The following is a 23577-nucleotide window of genomic DNA, read 5'->3' on the forward strand; positions in this document are numbered from 1 at the left end:
GGAAAGGCAAAAGGGAGGACACGGTACTAAGGAGAGCTTCAGTGGTGGGTGAATGCCTTCGGGTGTGTGAAGTTAAGCAAGAAGTGCCGAAATAATTCACAATTGTGCATTTACTTAGAAGAGTAGAACTTATTTAGAAGAGCCTGCTTCTATTTCTTGGGTCATTACCAATTTTTACAAATAATCATGTCCAGAATAATTTTGAAGGGAGTATTTAATTCCATTCATTTTTCTTTCTAGCATCTACTCGAACAAGAATGCAGAAGCAGAAACTGAACGACGGAAATGATACCTCAGCCAATGAAGAAAAAAAGTGAGATTCTCCTCAGGACCAGGGGCTGCTGCAGGCCCTCCCAGCTTTTGTTTTACTGCCTTCACTCACTGAGTTGCTTTTTTAGTTGCTTTTATTCCAAACTGATAGTTGAAAACATTTGGACTTCTTTATTTTTTCAAGGTTTTTCATGATACTTTGCCTTATGATGTAGCATGTATGAGATGTAAGCCACTGAATTTAATTTATATATTTTTTGAGGATTTTAAAAACCGACTTGGAAAATGTCTTAGTTTGCTATTGCAGCGTTACTGATTGAAGCCAGTTCAGTCTACCTGGATTGAATTTTTCCTGTCTCAAGACAAAATGTTAGCTAGTGATTTGAAGTGCACTAATTTTGTTTCTTAGATTTCATTTTAACGTCAGATCTTGACGCACTATGAGCAAATACTGAGAATTAGGGGTCAGATACCGCAGGGATTGCTGACACTGTGTGTAATTAACACATCAATTTCCCATTAACTGAAGCCGCACGGCAGCCGTGCAGAGTCAGGTCTCCCCACAGAAGCAGAAGTGGAAAGCAGTGAGCGCATCGTGTTAGCGGTACTACTGAAACCAGTGTCCTGTACCTCAGGTACGTCACGTTCCGCAGTTCCCCAGCTCTCTCCCTACAGTCAGTTCAGCACTGCCCACTTGCCCGGGTTGAATTTCATTGAATCTCACAGAGATTGAGTCCCACAGAGCAGAAAGGCGTATTCCCAAACGCGAAGGAAGTACCTTGCTGTGCACTTTCATATCTTGGAAAACCTTGACTTTAAAAAAAAAAAAAAAAAAAAAAAAAGTAAAATGCCCCCAACCGCCATCACACCTCACACACAGAAGTTACCAAGACCTCATGATGTAGAATTCTCTTGATTTCTTCAAGAGTTGATGTGTCTGTGGCCGAACCTGATGGCAGGGAGCTGTGTGTCTGAGGCCAGTGCCTTTCTAAAAAGGCAGAGCTCAACAGGCAACTTGGGAACAAATTTTTTTTTAATGTATTTGTAAGTTATGGATTCAGATACTGGATTTATTTTTTTCTTGCAGGGGTGAAAGGTCTGCAGAATAGCCAGCTAAGAGGAAAGGATGTTTTATTTCTAGTGAACTGAAACACAATAAGTGAGGTGCCACTTTTTTAAATGACCCATTTGTATGAAATCTAGCTCTTGCAGCTGCTTAAATTGAAACAGTTGTGGTAGCAAAGCATGCTGCTCATTACACAGTAACACTTCTCTGTGTAGAAAGTGTTTAGAAGTGGTGTAGCTGAACCTAGAATGGCTACAGTAGTACCTGCTGATGACCAGTTCTGGTGTTGACCAAAGGCTGAACCTAGAGCTACAGCTCTCTGCAAACAGCACACTGATTTGTCACTGACTTTTCAAATGAAATTATTTTTTTATTCTCAATACAGCTTCAGCTTTCATCCTGAAGAATGTACAAAAGTGTTAAGAGTACATTGTGTTTATTTTTTCACTTTTAACAGAGTTTTACAGACAGAATGTGTGTTCCATTGGGACTCTCTGGTCCCAAGCTCTGTTACAGCAGCTGAAGTTCTTCAGTGATCCTCCGGTGAGAGCGCTGCAGGCGCGACATTACAGAGCCCTGCACCTGAACAGATCTCCTAGTGCTTTACTGTGACACTGTATTGGTTTGTTTGAACAGGCTGAAGGCTTTACATCAAATGTATGACAATATTTTATACAACTAATCAGTTTATCTCCTTTCAAGATGAAATAAAATAGCTTTTAAAAGATATTTAGTTGGTAATTTCATTAGATGAGAAGGCGGCTTTTTATGGTGATGGTGCCCATCTATATCACGCTCCCCCCATGATTCTGCAGCCGGTGCGAGCAGAAGCTGCTCTGTCACGAGAGGAAATGGCCTCAAGTTGCACCAGGGGAGGTTCAGGTTGGATATTAGGAAACATTTCTTCTCAGAAAGAGCGGTGAGGCACTGGCACAGGCTGCCCAGGGAGGTGGAGGAGTCACCATCCCTGGAGGTGTTCAAGAGAAGGGCAGATGTGGCACTGAGGGATGTGGTCAGTGGGCATGGTGGGATGGGCTGATGTTGGCCCAGGTGATCCTAGTGGTCTTTTCCAACCGTAATGATTCTGTGATCTCCAGTGGTGTGCAGGTGGGATTGTCATTACTGGCAGAAATTTCCATACTACTTTGTGAGAATGGTCTGAGTTAATCTGGAACTGTTCTTAATGGATCTTTCACTCCAGGGTCACCACTGGTACCACCTCTGGCCCACGTGTGACTTCATGGCCTGGGTCAGCGGCACAGCCCTTGCAGAGCTGCCCAAGTCCTTCAGAGACGTTGTTGCTCACATCACGTCACCACTGCTTTTCACGCTCCATTCTTTTGTTCTCAGAAGTTACTGCTCCAAATGGCCCAGTGTGCCAGAGCGGCAGCGTGAGCTGGGCCGGGTGTCCGGCTGCAGGCACGGCAGCCCCACGTGCTTCCTGCACTTTCCGAGCCCGGCGCGGCCTGTGCCTGGCAGCTGTGCTGAGCCTGCAGTGCGATGTGTGGGACTGACGGGCGTGACGTAACGCCCAAAACACACAGTGCGCCTGCTGACTCCCCAGTCCCTGCCCCCTCTAAAAACATTTTATCGGCTGTGTGCGGATACGTGTGCAGGCAGGCATCCTGCAATTAACAGCTTTCTAATCACGTTTTGAAATCTTAACTCTTCCTGAGCAGCCATCGGACCACAAGACCTGGATTCAGAACGGCATAGACTACCAAACCCGTTTAACAGGAAAAAAAGAGTTCGCAGCAGAAGAGTCAGGCGGAAAATGTGACAGCATTTCCCGTGCTTCCGTGGTAAGGATCAGGCTCCTTCTGTGGAGGAATGGACACCTGCGGAGAACCCCTGGGAAGGGGCTGCTCCCCTCCATTGGGGCTGAGGGGGGAGTTCAGTGCTCGGCCGTGCTTGCGCAGTACTAGTCCTGAGAATGGGGCTGCGTGGTACTGGCGTACAGTACAAACTGAACTGTCTTCAAATGAGTAAGCTGACTATAATATACGTTTGCTTTGGAAGCAGTTTTTGGTTTGAGGCAATTTCATTGATCATTCAGTCATTATTAGGGCGGGAATTTATATTAAAAAAGCACCGAGCAGCCACTCACGCTTTTCAGATAGGATGGTGTTTTTATTAATGGTCTGTTAAACGCAGGCAAGTTGATGAAGAAACAAGAAATCAAAACCCACTTACAAGTTCAGGCCCCACCCCTGCTGCACGGTGGGGTGGCACCCAGCGCCTCCCAGCTCCATGGGGCAACTGAAGGCTTTGTTGTACAAGGAAAGCCTATGGAAGTGACTCAGCAGTTCACACGGTGCTGGGACTACCCAAGGGCACTGCAGTGCTGACTATTCAGCAATGTAACCTTGAGCTGATTGTTTTCCTGTCACGTCTTTTTCAAGCAAATTTCACCTGTGCTTCTCAAGCAAAAATCCCTCTTTGAGCCCCAGACACATCCTATGCTTGACATTATTTTCACGTAACAGATACCCTTTTTTGCCTGTGGTGTCCTAAAAAATGAGAACCACCTCTTGAAGTAGTTAACCTGCAGGATCCACAACTTGAATTCATTGCAGACCCTGTACAGTAGCAAAACCCATCCTTAATTTCTTCCAAAATGTCCCACAAGAGGTTTCCGAGCACGTTTACGCACACACAGCTGCATTTAACCACTTAAGCCAATATGTTTTTTAAACATCGGCCGTTAAGTGCCAAGGAAAGTGCATGCAAATGAAAGTTAGCAAATAAATAAATAGAAGTCTCTAGGAATACAGTGGCATCACGTCCAGGACCAACGCTACGCATGGTGTGAGGGACAGCCAGCGCTGCCATGCTACACCTGTAGTTGCCTTTGTTCAGCACACAGATGCCTCCTCTCAGGATGCCAGACTTTGTCAGCCACGCTGAAATTGCAGCCAAGCTTTGCTGCACACAGTAGGTGGGAAATCATACACAGGAAGGAAATTTTTTTTTTTTTAAAGGCACTGTTGGTTATGTTAAGCCAAAAAATGCCTCACTAAGAAAGCACACTGTATCGACTGCAGTCGCTTTTATCTGGGGGTCTCGTGTTGTTGAACTGCCCTGTGGGCCTGAGCCAGAGGAGGAGCACGGCAGCACTCTTCAGGAACCTCCCTCCAGGGAGCGGGACTCAGGGGAGCCAGGCTCTTCCCTGAACAGTGGACTGGTTTGATCAGACATTGAATAAAACAAAAAGTTTTTTAAAATGTTACAAAATTAACATTTTGACAGTGGGAATGTTTGGAGAACATTTTTTGAACTTAATTCCAGTTCCATAAATACCATAGCTGGGTGCGGCAGCTTTTGCCCTTCCTACACAAAGCAGCGCTGCCCAGCTGCCTCCGGCCCTTTCACCCCCTGATCTCATTGAGTGCTACAAAAGTGAGCTTTGCTGGTTTGTCCAGGCTCACTGCAGGCAGCCACGCTTCCCACCCTCAGCCTTGCCTACAGCTGGTACTGTCATAGAACCACAGAACAGCTCGGGTTGGAAGGGATCTTAAAGCCCCAGCCCTCTGCCGTGGGCAGTGCCACCCAGCAGCTCAGGCTGCCCAGGCCCCCATGCAACCTGGCCTTCAGCACCTCCAGGGATGGGGCACCCACAGCTTCTCTGGGCAGCCTGTGCCAAGGCCTCACCGCCCTCTGAGTAAAGAATTTCTGCCTAACATCAAGCATCTTTTAATTTCCTCCTCATCCTATCACTAGGACCATGCACACGGCTACCTTGGCTCTGCGTGCTGCCAAGGCTGTGCTGGCAGGTGGCACTGGTGGTTCTCAGGCTCCGGGGTGAGCAGGACTGAGACTTCACCCTAGCTGTCCCTGGCTCGACCAAATGGGTTGGAATTCCTCAGTCTTGGCTCATGCAGCGTTGCCTTTTGTCCGCTCTTGATATATGATTAGTGTTGGGCTACAGCATGGTGGACTTGTGCCCCTCCTGAGAACAGCTTTATCTGTGTGCCTGCAGCAAGTGCTTTTTCAACACAGAATTACCAAAACACATCGTTTTCCCCTCAGGGATGTTGTGGTTTTGATGGGATGGCATTATGTATTGGAAAGTTTTGACCAGGTCTATTTGAACATAAAATGCTGACACAGCAGCTGAAGTATGGCTTGATGCTGCTGGAGGAAGCTGTATGACTATGGGAAGGCAAAATAAGCTTGTAAGCAACAGACAATACAATACATTCCTAGCGACGGTTTGAGGGAAAAACCTCAACTGCAAATGGTTTCTTAGTACAGCATTTTCCCAAAGTAATTTGCTTCCACCTATCTTCCTAAGTCAGTTTTGCCATCTGCATGCCTTACCCATCCAATCACAGCTGCAGAGACCAATGTGACGAGAGCAACTCCTCACTCCTCTTCTCTGAGAACTTGTTTCTCCTCTTTCTCCTCCTCAAGGAATATGAACGCTTAAGAAATAGTTCTCTGCTATGACTAAGGACAGTAATTTCCACTTCAGAAATGAGGCTGAGATCATTTAAGGGAATTAGGTTCTTAGAAACCACATACGAGGATTGGAATAAGTCGTCAGAGGACTCTGGCAGAGCACGAGTCTGAGTGAAGGTGGCATGAGATGTACCAGCGCACTGAGCCTGGCCATCCAGCTTTTGTAAAGTACTGCAGAGGGCATGTACCACGTAGAGCCGCTCCTCCCGCTCTTTGAAGAGAAATCATTTCTCAGAGTTCATTGACAATTGCCTGTTAAAAAAATTCCAAGTAACTGCTCCATAAGCTCAGCATTGTCTGTAAGTGGGCAACCCCTCCTCTGCATTACACAAGGTGGCATTTTATCTTAGCTCACGTTAGTCAGTTAGAAACTAAGTACCTAATCTGCCTAAGCCATCCCGCCCGCCTCAATGGCCAGTGGACAACTCCTCACCCCTCAAACAGGCACAGAATGCAAGTGCTGGGGTCACTCAGAGAGCTATGGCAGCACTGCCCAAAGGAGAACCTGAAACAACGCACTCAACAGGGTGTCCTTACTGCCACGTGGGAAGCAGCGTGAGTTCCACTTTTGTGATATAATTCTAAGACCCATTTTATCACTTGATCTTCTTTTCCACTTTTCTTAAGATGACCTCCTAGGGGACGGGCAGTAAGATAGGATTAAATGAGCAAATCTCAGTGGAACCTCCCTTTCCCTGAGATCTTGTTTAGATTCATTTTTCTTGGTAGCAAGCAGCCAGATGGTTTTCTGAGTGCTGAAACACACCACACCATAATTCATGCCCAGACAAATACTGTTTGCTGTCCCATAGGGGTGCCAGGGAACATGCCTGGTATAATGGACAGGCTTTTTCATTGTCTAGAACAATGGACACAACGGCCACCAACTTAAAATTCTAATATCCAGCTGAACTCTTCACAGTTTTGGTATTTACACTCAAACATACAGAGAGACAAAACTTCCTACCACTCAGAAAGCCTCTCCTCCTAAAGGATGTATAATACTTCATCACGTACTCAGAAAACCAAGTTTGTCTCTTTGGATAACCTGACACAAAGAGGCCCACTGTGGCATATTAACATAGTTTGGTGATAGAAGTGTACGATGAAAGTTTTAGCAGCAAGGATGTCACTGCTCTATAAAATCCAGTTACAAGTTTTTTACATAAAAATAATATACTCAAAATAGTCAAGATAATGCCAGCTTAGTTTGCTTAACTTTAAGTGGGAAAGGGTAGTTATTGCATTAGATTTTGTTGTCAAATTCTGAATGCTGGCAATGAGCTCTCCCTACACACCTATGCTGTAGTCATCTTTTCAAACCAGTATGTTAGCAGACTTCGAGGCATCTCCTAAGCTGACGGGCACCGAGGATGCGTTCTGACCATGAATAAATTCTCCAAAGGAGAAGTATTCCCAGGAGGCATGAGGATGCGCTCTTCAGCTTGGCGGTAGCCAGGTCTCAATTTCGGAATGCTCCCACTCTGCTTGCTTTGCTAATGAAGTTTTTCAGGAGATCGTGGTCCATTTCTGCAAAGCCTTGCGTTTGTGTTACAACAGTTAAATGGTTTATGCAAAATCTGAAGCAAAATTCTTCCAAGTCCTAAAAACAAAGTGAGTTAATTTGTAGTATGAATGACTGACAGCAAAATTATTATCGTTGTTTTCCTCTTCCAAATCTATCATTGAATTAGCAGACAGTATATCAACCACCAATCCTTTTTTGATCAGTTTTGTTAGATCACAAATGATAGGATGGAAATTGCAAATACAAACAAACCATTCAATAACTCTGCTCTGAAAAAAAAAACAACACAAGAAGGAGCAGTCACCCAAGTTAACTCTAGGACCCTGTTATACTTACTGAGCGTATTAGGAAAGGTGATTAGAACACAAACTCTATGTTAGAATACATGTATTTTGTGGTCAACCTAGGAACTGAAAATCCTTCTCCAGAGCTGGTTTTGTCTCATCCCTGTCTTGCTGTGAAAGGATGTTCAGGACAAGCCATTAGGCCAAGCAACTGATTGCACTCAGCAAATTTCACCCGCTCAAAAACACTTTAATCCTAACAGATGCATACAGAGGCCAAGTCAGCCTTCAGCTGATTTTCTACGCTAATGGCAGATAAACACAGCACTAAGATCTTTCACCTGCACAGTTCACATTTAATGACAAGAAATCAATCAGACAGAACTAATTCTCTCTTTCTAAGCTATCAGGCCTCTTTCATAATCCTTCTCGGGACAACTTTTCACTGAAGCGCTGATGTGCTGCAGACAGCTCTCAAACCAATTTTTACCATACTAATGTAGTACACCCCTTGCTTACTTCACAATTCCTTAGCCAGAGGCTATCCCATTAATAAAGAAGTCTTTGCGGCACTTCTTGGAAGCAGTTCTATTCTATCCCTTTCTGAGATGTGGATGTAGGGAGGAGGGCAGCCGTGTACTTCTGAGGTTGGCACACGCTGTTCTAGGAGCAGGTGAACCAATTCATGGGCTGATGACTGTGTTGAAGTACTGCCTATATTTAAAAAGTATACTACGTATGCAGAATAAAACACTGTATTATAGAAGGAAGAGGGGAATAGCATATGTAGTCATCTGGCCAATCCCTTTTATTGTGCTTCTGCCATTGCAATCTCCAGTACTTTGTCCGGGCTATTTTTACTACTTCAAGATACACCTAAATGTATCTTTCATTACTCCACCTGACACAGGTCAATGAAAACCATTTCTGTTTTGGAGATGTTCAAAAGTAGAGACAAGTTTCTAACAGGACAAACTCCAGAGCGAATGTGTAACGATAACTTCCACTCCTAGGAGAACCAAACCATTTGGTCGCTCCTCTCCTGCCCAGTTTTCCCTGTTACACCGGGCTTCCACCGCCACAGCGTATGGAAACCACAGTTCCTTCTTTTTGGCCTCAGTTGTTCGTGCCTCCTGTTACTGATTATTAGCCTTGATACCTTGGTTAAGACGGACCTCATTGCTCTACCAGCAGCTGGTGCTCTTATCATCTACTAATCGGGCGTTATTCCTGCTTGCTTTCTGAAACTCGTTGTAAACTTCCAGCCTCCTCTTTGCAGCTCCTACACAGACACAGCTCACTGCTGCCATACAGCAATATTTCAATTCAGTTTTTGTTTCAGTTCCTTTTTTCTACTTGCTTCCTGTGCCTGGAACTGTCTATCAATGCATCTTATGTAAGCATCTGCTTTAAACATCATCCTGCATCTTACAACCAAGCAAAAGCAAAAGGAAAATGGATATAATGAAAAAAACATGCATCAGCGACATCTTTTGGCTCCGCTAACAGGTCAGCTTCTCTTTGGCTATCTTAGTTTTATTCTTACGTGGCGAAAGAAATTTTGAACAGAAAGATCAGGACTCCTGAGCTAACTAGGCTGCTCTGTTACAATGTCTGAAATAAGAATGTGGATTTCTTGCATAACCAAACCCACCGCACTGTTATTCCCACAGCCCCTCACTAAGAAGCTGAGGAAGGGGAAACATCTTTCAAAGTATTTGTCTGCTTACAAACAAAGTGCTTGTGGTACTGCTGATAACAGGCTGAGTGCCAGTGAAACACTCCAGGGCCAAGGGCAGGTCAGAGGACAGGACATGGAGAGGAGGATAACGACAGGTAATTTGTTAAGCAACGTGGTGAAAACGGATTTCTGATATGAGCACAAGCGCAAACAGGGAAGGGCTTTCTAGGTAAATTCTCCCACTGCCTGTAAAAGGCAGTAGCAGAATGACTGTAGCAGGCAGCAACAGACAAAACGAGCGGGTGGAGAACTTCAGGAAGCGAACAGGCAAAATCCGAAGGTGGAGAAGTAAATGGCAGTGAGACATTCGCATGCCATGCTGTGCTACATGACAAGACAGGAAGGTGATTAAGAATCCTGACTCACAGGTGCAAGTCAACAGGCAGGAAGATAACACTAGTAGCTGCAGCTTTTATGGCTTAAGTGAGGGAAAAAAAATACCTGGAAGCCAGAAGGGGCAATTGCAAGTAATCATGACTCATAAGTTAAGCCCAGTTATGTTTATATTAAACACTTGCATTTCTCAGAAAATAATTGTTTGCCTGAAGTTCTCCCTACCTGAGCTTCATATTTGACAGCAGCAGAAAGAAGAGCGATCGCGTTCTCTTCACAAATGCCTTGTTTGATAGTTTGCTGGCAAAGCTTTTTCAATCTGTTTTCTCTATACAGTGTTGCCAAATCTAGCAGTCCTGCAAAAATTCACACACCTTTAACTATCCCGGTGCAAAAAAATATACACTTCTATTCAAACAAATCAACTGCCCCATTATTTTAGGCTGAATTAATCAGACTTGTTCTATTCTTCCCCCACATGAAAAAGTCCTTTTTTCAAGGTCCTTGGTGACACATCAGAAAGGGACACTTTACTAGAATGAAAGTCTTCTGTCACCTTGTTCACTGTATTACACCTCATTCAAGGTATCACTTAGGGACTCACATTAGTGTTTGGAGCAACTCCTCTTTTGTTCATGGTAAAAATGCTGCAGTTACTCAAACAGGAAAGTTTTAGGATGGTGTTAGCGCCTTTGTAAGGAAAAAGCAGCTCCTCAGATGAGAAGCAATTGAGTTCTTTCTGAACGTAAGCTTCTGATCTTACTGTATCCCCACTACTCATTCTCCGTGGACGTTTCCAGCTACTGCATCCCTTCCTCTGACACCTGCCAAACTGAAGATTTAAGTGCTAATAAAACTAAAATTAGCAGCCCTACTTTCCTCATCTTGTCGGGGTGCACAAATTTAACTTTTCAGAAACAGAAACCCAGAGTTGTTTCCATTTATGGCAAATACCTATTGCATCTTCAGGAGGGAGCCTAATATTGTCTGTGTACAGGTACTCCAGGAAGGCTCGGTAAACGGGATAAGAAAATTCACTCATTTCTATAATTTCCTCATCATTATTCAGTATGGAACGAAAATGTTCACACCTACAAAAGAAGAACAACAACTGTTACCGTAAGAGTGAAACTTGAAAGATGAGCTGCAGGAAGATGCTGACAAAAATCAGTCACAACAGACCAAATACGCAACCATAAACACTAGCTACATGATTTCTTGGTATAAACACGTGAATTTCTTCAGAGCTTTCTATGTAATTCAGAATTCCATTTCCTTTCTGTTATTAGTGTTTTATAACAGGCTCCCTTTCTACTTACAATATCCTTAAGGATGGTCCACGTGTTTCTGATGCTGTTTTCTTAAATAAGTTAGATATGAACTATTAATTCAGTTACCTGGCTCCTACTTGATAAAGTTTACATTTCTATTAGACAACTCTCACATTTCAACCTGCTTTCTCCAACATGACCTAGCGAGGATGGAAAACAAGGGATCAGTAATTTAAGTAGCATGCGTTGCTACGTCATTGTTCAGTGTTAGATTTAAGTAATACACTCAAGTAATGAAATATTTACAATTAAAGCACTCTCACCCAGATCTTTCATCACCTTTTTGTTACCAGTCGGAACATTTTTGTGATGGACAAGCTACAACCCGGGAAGAAGCACTGCCTTTATTAAATAACAAAGTACTCTATCACTTTGGGCTCACGGTAACTTACAACTCACCATAACTTTGTGCTCCCTATAAAACACCCTGCAACATTTGCATTGTTCTTCAGATTTTGGCTGGTGGGAATGAACGTCACCATCTCAGGTAATGGCTTTTCCTAGAAGAGCTACAGTTTCATTTGAATTGTTCATACTAGACTACGTTAGTTATCAGTGTCACACTTCAGAATTTGCTTTTCTTTTACTGAAAGTTTTACATACAAGATATGTTGGCTTCCTTTTAACAACTCTTGGACAAGTCTACATCACAAACACAGCACAATGTATATACAAATGTAAAATCATTATTTACTTGATCACTTACCTTTTTCACTTACGATTTTATTGAAGTTTTCTTAATAAATAAAATATGAAAAATCATGTCAGACCCATAAAAAGTTTAAAAGTTATTATGTAGCTTCTGCCACGTTCTTGTACCATATTCTGGCACTGGAAGAGGCAGAAGAAACCCACTGCTTTGTTTCCCTGTGCCTCATCTTAAGCAGTAATGAGCACACACTCATCCCACTGTGGGACAGACCTTGACAATGGGCAGCTGTGCCAGTGGTACCATGCAACAGTAAAAAAGTCAGAGAGAAGGTGGTGCACGCTGCTCCCTTAAAAATAAATAAATCAAACTCAACTGCTCCTTATCCTTCAGTTCACAAAGTACCCTGCAGTGACTCAGCCCAGGAGTGCCTCTGGCAGAGAGGAAATAAGGTGTTCCAAATAGAGATGGCATGCAATACGCAGTGTGGGTGCGATGGACAGGTGATGAAACCAGCACAGAAGAAAACAGTAATGCTAGTAATTGAAACACTAAGAGGAGGGCAGAAAAGACCAAAAAAAATATCAAGAGCTAACACAGACATTTAATTTATGCGGTAATATACATGAAATCAGAAACATGAATCAGATTCAGAGATAGGAGAAGAAAAGCAGTGGTACACAGGATGAGATAATAAAGCATTCTGAGAAAGAAAATAACAGAAAAATCATTGTAATAAAGATGGAGGAGAAACAGCTAGCAAGAGCAAAGAGATCTAAAGCAGTGTCTCTAGAATATTCTAGTACAAGCTGTGCCAGCAACCAAAAACTAATATCGGCATGCTAATAAAAATGTGATTACTCTGTAGATCTGCATATCAAATCTCACTTTAAAGTGGTGTTAGCTTGCAGAAAGTGCTAAAAACAAAAAGAGAAGTCAGCTTAAAATTCAAATTCACTGATAAGAAGACATAAAACAAGTAGGGTAAGGAATGTGACAGATAAGGAAGAAAAAAGGTAATCTGAAGAGCATCTACGGAAGATGCTGACACAACTGAAGGGTTCTGTGGAAGGCAAGAAGGGCAGGAATAAACACAAAACTCTGAGACTATCCAAGTGGAGGAAGCCAAGAAAAGACAGGAGGAGAAACTGATTAACATCTAGGAAGGCAACAGAAAGAAGCGAGCCTTTTTTCATCTGGAAAAGGTAACTAGTAATCAGGGTCAAGACTGTTTAGGTAGTACAAAGGAGGACAGATGTCAGACAGAGAGAAGTGTTGAAAAGGCTGGCAGTAAGCAGTGTGTTTGGAATTTCTGAGCAGCAAGGAAGTGAGGAAAATAGCGTAAAAGTGAAGAAGAGCAAGCGAAACTCAAGCCTGAGGGAAAAAAGAGTTTGTGCAAAGTAAAGATTTTAAGCAGTAATGACTCAGCATAGCGGACTTAACTATACAGTTTCCTGTTTATTCAACTATATAGTTTGTGCCTCACCTAATTTTGAGAAGAACTTTATGAACATGGATGTATTTTCCATCCACTAGGAACTTCAGGTCTGCAGTTTCAGGGTTGTCAAATTCCTTCTTCAGTGACTGGGCTACTGTTAGATGGTCATCAGGCTCTAGGATAAAAAGGGTGATTAATAGTGAGTGGTGACACGTATATCACTCATGAAGACATTTTGTCAGCTACTAGCATTCTTTACAATTTATCCTTAATAATAGTAAAAACCAACCAAACAAAAAACCACGTTCATTATGAACCTCCAGGAAAGCAAATAAAGGGAAGCTTTCTTCAGTCCTTACTAGTTTCCTGCTCCAAACAACTATGGCTCCGAAACAAAAGATAAGTCCCTCTCCTCTACTTCATCTGTACATGGCCATAAGAATATATTAATAGTCTCAGAATTGTAATATTGCATCTGACAGGAAATGCTATCAGTTGTTAGCGGACAAATCATTCTAAATATAAAGTGTTACTTATTATAAGATACCCCAAAGGTCAACAAAACACAGAGTACGATTTTCTACAATATTCCCACGAGGAGACATTACCTTAAAGCAGAAATAAGCCATTACATATAAAACTGACCAGTGCAATACAGTTAAGAGTAAATATCAACAGCTACCACCCTACTCAGAAAGTGCTCTCCCTCGAGTTATGGTATTTGAAGCATTCTGTGTGTGAATACATTTCTGTGTGCCACATACGTACGTACATCCCACTGTGACACTGTGATGCTTGCACTGTAAATTCACAGCTTTGAAAAGCCACCTGTTGTCCACACAGATATCTCCTGAATTGTTTCCAGTTCTGATCCTGAGCTGATTCTCTGTAATATTAGGTGGCCTTAAATAACTATTTTCTTTAATAATATTAACAAATTAAAAACCTCAGGCATCACTCTTAGTCTAGAAAACATTTCCTTCTTAGGAGAAGAACACACGTTATTGGTTTATACCCATTTCGTGGATTGGTAAGGCCAGCCCTACCAGGCTATAAATACAAATAGCATTCATGTGAAAAATGGAAACACCTCCACCACAAGCAATAGGAAAAACAACACACACACACACTTTGATACTATTATACTTTCAATTTCATTTAGTAGAAATGAAATTGCTCAGGAATATGCTCAAGAAAATGTACCAATAACTAGTTATTATCCCAATAATGACATAAGTGCTTTGGATTACAGATGAAAGGATGAGGAGAAAAAACCAATGAAATAATAATAAAAAATCCTTTTAAGATGATGATACTGTAAAACCACTTCCTTAGTCTTATTTTGTACAAGGTGGTGCTATGCTACCCGAGCAAGTGCAATGACTTTAACAACCAATGCAAAGCTGAAGCTCTACTGTAATAGTTCAAAAGATTCTGCAGTATTTAGTTGTGAAGCCAATCTTCAAAGTTAAACAACAATTGAGATGCCCATCCATATGCAATTCCAGATGACTTCTACATTCTGAGGTAAGCTACAGCAGTGAAGGGGGAGGAAGGAAATAAAGAGGCTGTTCACACTGACGAGGAAAATACCTCAAGAAAACTCTTCAGCAATCAGTGCTAAGAATTGCAATAGAAATATCAGAACTTCCACAAAAAAATCAAGGCCAAAAAAACTCCAGACAGCCCTCCCACCCAAAAGGCAAAGGGGCTACTCCCAAGGTATGAAGCAGGACAAGAAGATTGGGTGTATTGTTCATGATAACAATAAAGGGGGGAAATAAAAGATGTGTTGGGAAATAATGAACACAGTCTTAACCAGGCTGTATTAAAGAGAGTGAATACCTGTATTTAGCAATCTGCTCATTAAGAAATGGGTCATTTCCACGTCTTAAGCATAAGGGTATGATAAATTATCATTCATAATCCCACTCAAGATTGTTTCAGCTGACCTAATACAGCACTTCTAAAAGTAGGTAACAAAAGGCGAATTTTCAAAAAGAGCGTGGAAAAACTATAAATAATAGCTTCACTCTCATTCAATTAGCTGCCTTTTCTGAGGTGAGTGAAATATGGAAGAGACAGTTTTTGCTTCTTATCCTTCTCTGCTCTCCTTTGAAAAATTCCCCAGTACTCTAACTGAGAAGAAAATGTGGAAAAGTGGAAGGGAAACTAAGAGGAGAACTGCACTGAGGATAAGCTGGAATATGAGACACAACAAGAAAGAACATTCATTCCCAGGATTTAAAGGAGGCCTACAAGAAAATGGGAAGAGATTTCTTTATCAGAGAGTGTAATGGTTTTAAACCGAAAAAAAGTACGCTTGGATTAGACATCAGGAAGAAATTCTTCACTCTGAGGGCGGTGAGGCCCTGGCACAGGCTGCCCAGAGAAGCTGTGGGTGCCCCATCCCAGGAGGTGCTGAAGGCCAGGTTGGATGGGGCCCTGGGCAGCCTGAGCTGCTGGGTGGCACTGCCCACAGCAGGGGTTGGAACTGAACGGGCTTTAAGGTCCCTTCTGACCCAAGCCATTCCGTGATCCTATGATCTTAATAATAATCAGATATCTGGGATCCAGTAACTGGCCTCTTCAGAGGGCCAGGTAATGATCACTTGTTAGGAGACACCAAGTGCCTGTGGCCAACTCCTAATGTGGGAATTTGGCTCCCTCATTCTTTGCAATCTACTTAAAAGACACAGGCATTAAAGAAAGGTTCACGGTTCCTAAATGCCTCTGCACGTCTCCCTTACATCTCAAAATTCAAACACAGCTTCTCCACCCATGGCCATTGTACAGAAAGATTCAGTAGCTGTGCAAAAGTTGAAGTATGAACTTGCTATTCAGACCATCGTTCCAACAAAAGATGCACATAAAATACATAAAAAAAAACAAAGCATTCCCCACAGAAGTACATTGCACCAATAAAGTAGCGAATCATTTAGCAGTGCCACTAGGGTCTACCAATTTTTATAATTCCATAAATTTATACATTCATCACTTATAACTCCTCGAATAATTTTTCTGCAATAAAATAAGTTTAAGCTTCAAACACAGGCACATCCGTTTTATGCACTCAAAGTTTTATTAACGTTAAACCAAAAATGTTGAAGCTCACCTACTGAGAGAAGACGCCACATAACAGCAGGGGTAGCAAAGCAAGCAAACACATCGTCAGTGCAGGCAAAGTGAGTGAGGTGGGGAAGGACCACAGACTGGCCACGGCACTGGCCCCACATGTACACCTGGCCGCTCTGCGTCTTGGCAGCCGAGGTGTGAGCAGAGTGGCAGGCTGCAATCTCTATAACTCTAAATTTACAAGCAGAAAAAGAACAAAAGCAAGTCACTGTCATAAGAATGAAACGCAGTGAAAAAGCTCATCCCTCCTGCATTTCCCTGGTGCAAAACACATCTACAAGCATACGTGCACCTCAGATGGCAAGAACGTTTTCCTATCGTATGTAGCAAAATTAAAATAGTTACCAATGTTTCTTCAAACAGTGTGCGCTCAGAAAGTTTCTTGGTGAAAAAGCATTTGGGGAGTAAGGCGAGTAGGACAACACAAGCAGTGCTGCAGCAGAGCACTAGGCTGCAGCACGTGCTCTGCTGACCCCTTGGCTCCCTCAGACAGAGCCACAGTGAGCTCCAAGTCTCTGCTTGCCTTCGGTGGCCCTGCACAGCGAGGTGAGCTGCTGCATTAAGCTGTGGTGAAGAAGTATTTGAGAATTGGTCATAAACCAACGACCTAAACAGCTTTCTTTTAATTAAAATACTGAAGTGTCGTTACTCATACAATTCTTATTGCTTACATTTAAGAGACTTTCATTTTGAAAATGAAACAAAAGAAACCAAAGAGAGCACTGAAAGCTGTTTCTAAATGCATTCTAGTTACGGCAGGCTATCTCAGTAATCCTAAAGTTGATTTAGGATTTCATAAATCCCGCTGTGTACAGCATTACACAATCCTCTGTTTTGCAGTCTGAACTACCACTTGTTTGCTTGTTTTTCCAGCTGCCCGGGGAAAATAGCTGGGAAACAACTTGTTTAAAGCTGCATGTACAAATCTTGCAGGCTTAGAGCGAGGTAATATTCTCACTGACACTAGGAATACATATTCTGGCAAACAGAAGGGAAAGGCGATACACGGTATTAAAATTCATACTAAAATGTGGTAACATTTCAACTGCAGCCAAAGTGTCTGGAAAAAAAAAATCAGTTTAATTTTAAGCCAAAGCACAAACACAAAGAAATAGCAATGTTCAAAATCAGGCCATGTCTCACCATCGCCGAGGAGCTCCCTCTTCCTTACAGTAACAGTCACAGCCGTGTTTAAAGAGACATCACACTTTTCTTATTATTCACAATGGGAGGCCAAAATCAACACCTCAGCAGTCCAGAACAGATTGAAACTTCAGCCCATATAGATACATAGCTTTGAATTAGCAATAGAAAGAATTATCCCACCACCCATCAATGACTAAGGTAAAGTATTTAATTTGTAAAAATCTAAGCTTAATTTTCAAGCAGCGATAGCAAGAAGAAAAACTTCCCTTTCTCTCTCCCCTGGGTTATGAGCTGGGTTGAACAGCAGATATAACACAAATTGCAGATGTCCACTCCTTGTGAGTATTCCTTGTCAAATGTAGCATATTAAAATACAGTTTCTATTCAGAGGCAATAAAGGTTTTATTGTTGACTTCAAACAATGAAACTACGCCACCAAAGAGAAACTGCAATTAAGACCTACGAAGTACAGCGTGAGCTGAAGCAGAAAATAGCACACTACGGCTCAGAACATTCAGTTTCTCTTTCTCAAGGGTGGTTATAGGATGGATTCAAGCACTTTCAGTGAAAACCAAACTCTGATGCACTGATTTTGTATGTCAGACAGATTTTCAATCCGTTCACGTTTTGCAAAAGAACCATGAATGCTAGGTAAAAAATGATAGGCTATTTCCTCCAAAAAATAGATTTAAAAATGCCATAATTTTCTGTAGCTCTTTTGAAAGTACGCCAGCTAATGTCTGACTGCTAGAACGTAAGTATTACCTGTCCTTATCCACAGCAACTGTAGTAGGGTAAGACTGGTTGCTTTTATTCCCAGTACCTAACTGGCCATATGAATTGGCTCCCCAGGCATAAATCTGACCTTCATCTGTAAGCACTAACGTATGTGCACAGCCACAGGCAACCTATAACGAATCATAAACAGAAAAATCTCATTTTTATGTAACAGGAATTTAATACAGACAGATTTATGCTATGTTATACATTCATGTTACTGATTCTCGGCCACTATAATGACAGTTGATAAAATTGACAAATGGAGGTAAGATTTTTAAAACGGGAAGCAAACGAGAAAAGAGAGTGAGGAAAAATAAATCACATAATCTCAAGAGTACAAAAAAGAACAGCTAGGAACTGAGAAAGAAGGAAAGCAGGGACAGGGCAAATACAGACAGTATGCTGAAAAAAAAATGTGGAAAAAGGCAGGCCAACTCTTGCCCTGTCCCTGTCCTATGGGCAGTTGCTCCAACCTGAACAGCTCACCACCGTAAAAATACGTGAGGTCTCTTTGACTGCTGACTACACAAAAGCAGCTCCCTGTGCCAGCTCTGCTGCTAACTGGACCCTCTGCAGAGATCATTTACATCACTGGAAGGAAACTCTCCACATGTGGGCCTGAGGACCACCAGTGCTCACACAAAATAAACAGCCAACCAGGAAGGAGAGCAACGAGATGAAACTCCATCTAAAACCAATTCGCCTTGCTCAAAATTGGCTCATGTACAATTATACAGTCTGCAAAGCAGACACACTGTAAGATCACGTAGTCCACTGACATCCATGAAGAATGAGATAAGCTCTAAATGAAACAAATGCGTAAGCAATTTGCTGATTGGAGGTCCACAGTTTAGTGCTAATGGATAACAAATGAAAATAGGAATTATGGCAAACATACTGGACCACTCGTACTGTCTAAGCAGTAGAATATATACAGGAGGAAATGTTATTCACTTTATTATGTTATTCTCCAGTAACAAATGTTACAAGCAAAGCTACAGACTACATCCTAGGACATGAACGCAGAACCACGCTCATTTCAATAGATTAAAAAAAACAATTTCATAACTTCTGATTAAATGTGATAATTAGGATCAAAAAATCACAACACTCTTGTAAATTCTCACCAGATTACAAAAAAAAAAAAACAGTCTAGCAGAATCTGTCATTTTCCTGACAGAGTCCTCTGTTTTGGATAAATCAGTTTAAAACTTCCAGTATCCATTCTGCATTTACCTTAAATATTCCTAACGGGTAAAATGAAGCTACTGTTTTGCTAGTCACACTGATGGCAGCCCAGTTCTTTGGTACAGTGTAATAACCACCCAAGTTCAAGACCTACTGTGGAATCATACCAACTGCTGACTAAAAGCACCTGAAGATGATTTGTTCTGACTTCAAATGCCCACTGTAGTCACTGTGGCTGAAGTGCAATTCTGAAAGTGACATTAAGTCTGTCATTAAGAAGGACAAAACACTAACTGTGGCCACTTTCCCAGAAAAAAAGATGGGCTCTAATGAAGAATGGGGTAGCCCAAGAAGACTTATTAAAATGAAGGAAAAAAAATTGGAAAAAAAGAAATGACCAAATGTTCCTAGTTCCCTAGTCCTCTTCGAGTAAAATCCTCACCTCACTGAAATTAATGGCAAAATTCCCACTAAACTCTACAGGGTCACAGTTTCCCCGAGGTCCATCCTAAGATATATGCTTTTATTTTGATAAATGGCACTTTAAACAAAGAGATAAATAATTACCTCCTTCAAGTAAAGAATATGGTCTAGTGCCAGATCTGGAAGTTGGTAGCCCTGCCTGCGGCAGAGAGGTTGGAACTTGATGATCCTTGGGGTCCCTTCCAACCCAAGCCATTCTATGATTCTATGATGATTCTATGAATATTCCTTAGTTTATTTTAGTTGTTCCTAAAGGGTTTGACACGGGCATCGCACACATACCCGCTGTACACGAATGCCCTGCAAGGCTGCTATTCGGCACGGTGTCGGCTGATTGCCACTGCTGCCCAGTCCGAGCTGGCCGTTACCATTGTAGCCCCAGACGTAGACCTTCAAGACAAAGACAGGGATTTCAGCTGTTTGAATGGTTGTAATTCTTTTGAAAACAATATAACTACTTCATAGTTCCAACAATTTCCTTCAATATTTCAGGTTCCCACTCCTTAAGTTCTGCACTTTATACATAGATACTTCTCAGTGTACGCTCATCAAAATTCTAGTCCTTCCTCTTCACACTGCTCTTTAAAAGTTATAAAAGTGAAAAACAAGTGACTCATGGGGCTTTTCCCCAGCACAGAGCATATTCAGCAGGAATACTTCCCTTTTTCAAAGAGTTAATTTCTCATTCAAAAATCCTCTACGCAAAAGAAGACATATTAAGCCAAGTATAAGCTGGAGGCTATACACAACAGTTTGAGTAGACTATTAATAATTTTATGCTGAAAAAGGAAAATATTGAGGGCTGATCATTGCAGGGACATATATTCCACTGCCCTAATGCAGTCAGTAGCTTCCTAGATTTAAACTGAAATGCTTGGAGTGCTGAATCTGGAGAGCATTTAGGCTGCCCAAAATCTTCAGCTCAAGTGAATGAAAGCAATAGGAAAACTGTATCCCTTTCATATCCTCACAGATATGGAGGTAAAAAGAATGAGAGGGGTTTGATGTGTACTGCAGTGGAACAAACATATCCTATTGAATTTATTTTCTGTTGGTTTGGCTTTTTTCTTCAGATTAGATGTGTTTACACAAACACTGAAAATTAAGATAGCATTCACTGATTATTCTCACATTATTGATTCATAAGATTCTAGCATAGATCAGATAATTAATTTTTCCATAGATGCTAAAGACAGCAGTGAGATAACATTAGTCAGCACCTTCATCTCTGCAAGAACGTAATACCAACTTGAAAAATCTTTTTTTAATGTATGAGAAAATGAAGCTAACATGAAATATTAAATACACACATATAGCTTTTATGATGTAATCCCAAAATTTATATAAATTTCCCGACCTTCAAAATGCTATTTTTTTCCCTTCTGAACTGTATTTTCAAGTCAATTTTAAATTTGTTCCCTGAATTCCTTCCGGTCAAAGCCTACTTCAGAAGTTGATACAAAGTAATAGTTGATCAATTTTGAGCAATCTCATAACGCAAAATTTCTCTGCGTAACTTCTTTCTAAAGAAGATGGTAAAAGCGTATGGGTAGGAAGATGTGCTCAAGCACATCGTGTGGATACGCAAGATAATTCATGACAAAGATTTTTACAAAAAGTATAAGCAGGCAAGTTGGAGGGACTCTGGAAATAAATACTTCCTTCTGCAAATTACTGAGAGGTTTTGCATGACCTTGACCCTGTGATACATACAATAAAGTTTAGTCCGAAAATTCACTTAACATTTCTTACCTCTCCATTTTCCACCACAGCCATAGAGCACATCTGTCCACAGGCTATGTTAACTACTACTTTATTTTGTAGGCAGCTGGTAACTCTTCGAGGAATTGGTTGATTAGCAGTTGAACCAGATCCAACCTGGCCTGAGTTGTTGTAACCCCATGTGTATACCTGTTGTAAATGAAATCTTGTAAATAAAAGGTATATAACAGACAACTCTATGTACATATTCAAGAGAGAAAGATTTGTTAAATGTATAAAAAATACATTTTTAGGTTGTGTTCACGGGTTCTTTTACAGATCAGGGAAACTACATAGGCTTACAATTTAACTGCTTCTATCAAAAATATGCAACTCACAGTATTTATATATCCCATTCTTTAATGTTTCTCCTATCAAAGGTAAGAGGCATCACAACAGTTGCACTCATACCAGAAGATTTCATTGTTAGTTTTCCAGAATTCAAAGCGTAATGGCTAACTGGATTCAAATGACATCTCAAAGTAAATGACAGAAACACTTCAGCGTGCAAAACTCCTTACATGAGCATGATTTAAACTGATGTCAGCTTTAGTGATATTAAGTATCTATGGTAGGGTATAGCATAGCAAGAAATGATAATTTGTTTTTACAAGCAGAAGTGACACAAAAATCAATGTCCCGCATGCACTTTGAGGTAGATAAACTCTAAGATTCTCCATTTTTCTTTAACGTTTTTGTTGCATCAGCACTCTGCAGACAGAAGGAAGAAAGACTAATACACTAGGTGCAGTATGTTTTCTGTTTCTCCCATACAGGAATTTCATTAGGAGAAAAAAGAGATTTCTTCTAGCTTTTCTCACCTCCCCATCAGATGTTAACACCATAGAATGATGAGAGCCACAAGCAACTTCAATGACTTTCTTGTTCACCAAGTTAGTAGAGACTTGACAGGGAACCAAACCGTGATTTGTTGTACCATTGCCCAACTGACTGTAAGCATTATGACCCCATGTGTACACTTCTCCTTCTGTAACAAAAACATAAAAAGCTATTTGAAAATCTGTTTTTCCAATGACTACACAACATAAAATTACAAACTGAAAAGTCAAATTCAGTAACATATTGTACATAGTTAAGTATATCTATGTCCTTTTTGTCTCTTAATGCCAGGGACATACTAATACTATCCTCACATAGTGTTTAACACAAATCCGAAGTGATACTATCCATAATATCCATATAGTCTTCATAAAAGAAATCAGAAAGCCAAAAGAAAGGAGATAGAGCAAAACAGCAGAGAAAAAGATGAAATGACAGTCAGGAGTCTCTGTTTCAGTTAATGTTTTTGTTACTGAGAATGAATCAAAATTTCCTTATAAGTCCCGGCCCTGTGTTTCTCATTATTAAAAGTTCAAATAATACAATTTTCATCCTATTGCAATATACGTAAAGATGCCTGTATGAAAAACAATTATGTAATGCTGCTACTTATTATATAAACATATTATTCATGTCCTGTATTTTGAGAAACATGCTAGTAAAATTAAGAATGCAAGCAATGTCTGACTGGGTCAGACCAATAGTCTCCTGCAGAATTGTGTGTCTGCCTGGCAATTAAAAAAAAAGATGCTGCCTACAGGAAACATGAACCTGAGCCTGCTCACTTTTTTGCAGCTCATTCCCTGTGTACTTCCCAAGCATTTACAACCTCTGGATTAAAGATATTACAATTCTTCTGATTCCCTTTAAGATATGTGTATTGGTCTTATTATCATGAAGCTATTACCTTTTTGTGTTTACTTTTCTCATCTGTTTTAAATCAGATGTTCTCTAGTTCCAGCAGTCCAGATACAGTGAATAGTAATTCTACATTCATCTTGTCTATCATCATCATTTTCTCGATGTAAATTATGCTGTTATTCCAGGAGAGCTAGATTTGAAATAGAACTCTTCCAGATCTCTTAAGAGATCACCAAACTCTACTTGATATTTTCACCAAGGGTTCCCTCAAAACTACCACGG

The 23577-nt window shown here is 41.1% G+C and overlaps 2 protein-coding genes across 4 annotated transcripts in view; one reads left to right on the plus strand and one right to left on the minus strand.

The window, feature by feature from the left end:
* The window catches only part of RB1 (RB transcriptional corepressor 1), an 81429-nt gene extending 79364 nt beyond the window's left edge, over positions 1 to 2065 (plus strand). Inside the window, exon 27 of the mRNA XM_021376196.1 lies at positions 241 to 2065. Coding sequence (XP_021231871.1) covers positions 241 to 317 — 77 coding nt within the window. The 3' untranslated portion in view covers positions 318 to 2065. The remainder of the gene's footprint in view (positions 1 to 240) is intronic.
* RCBTB2 (RCC1 and BTB domain containing protein 2) overlaps positions 3443 to 23577 on the minus strand; it is a 33537-nt gene continuing 13402 nt past the window's right edge. For all 3 annotated transcript variants that reach the window (XM_021376208.1, XM_021376219.1, XM_021376229.1), the window contains 9 exons: positions 22416 to 22582; positions 21586 to 21744; positions 20116 to 20223; positions 18148 to 18290; positions 16217 to 16407; positions 13150 to 13276; positions 10638 to 10774; positions 9909 to 10039; positions 3443 to 7400 (listed from right to left, as the gene is read on the minus strand). In XM_021376208.1, coding sequence (XP_021231883.1) covers positions 7260 to 7400; positions 9909 to 10039; positions 10638 to 10774; positions 13150 to 13276; positions 16217 to 16407; positions 18148 to 18290; positions 20116 to 20223; positions 21586 to 21744; positions 22416 to 22582 — 1304 coding nt within the window. In that variant the 3' untranslated portion in view covers positions 3443 to 7259. The remainder of the gene's footprint in view (positions 7401 to 9908; positions 10040 to 10637; positions 10775 to 13149; positions 13277 to 16216; positions 16408 to 18147; positions 18291 to 20115; positions 20224 to 21585; positions 21745 to 22415; positions 22583 to 23577) is intronic.

The sequence above is a fragment of the Numida meleagris genome, chromosome 1 (genome assembly GCF_002078875.1).
Source record: "Numida meleagris isolate 19003 breed g44 Domestic line chromosome 1, NumMel1.0, whole genome shotgun sequence".
NCBI classification, from domain to species: Eukaryota; Metazoa; Chordata; class Aves; order Galliformes; family Numididae; genus Numida; species Numida meleagris.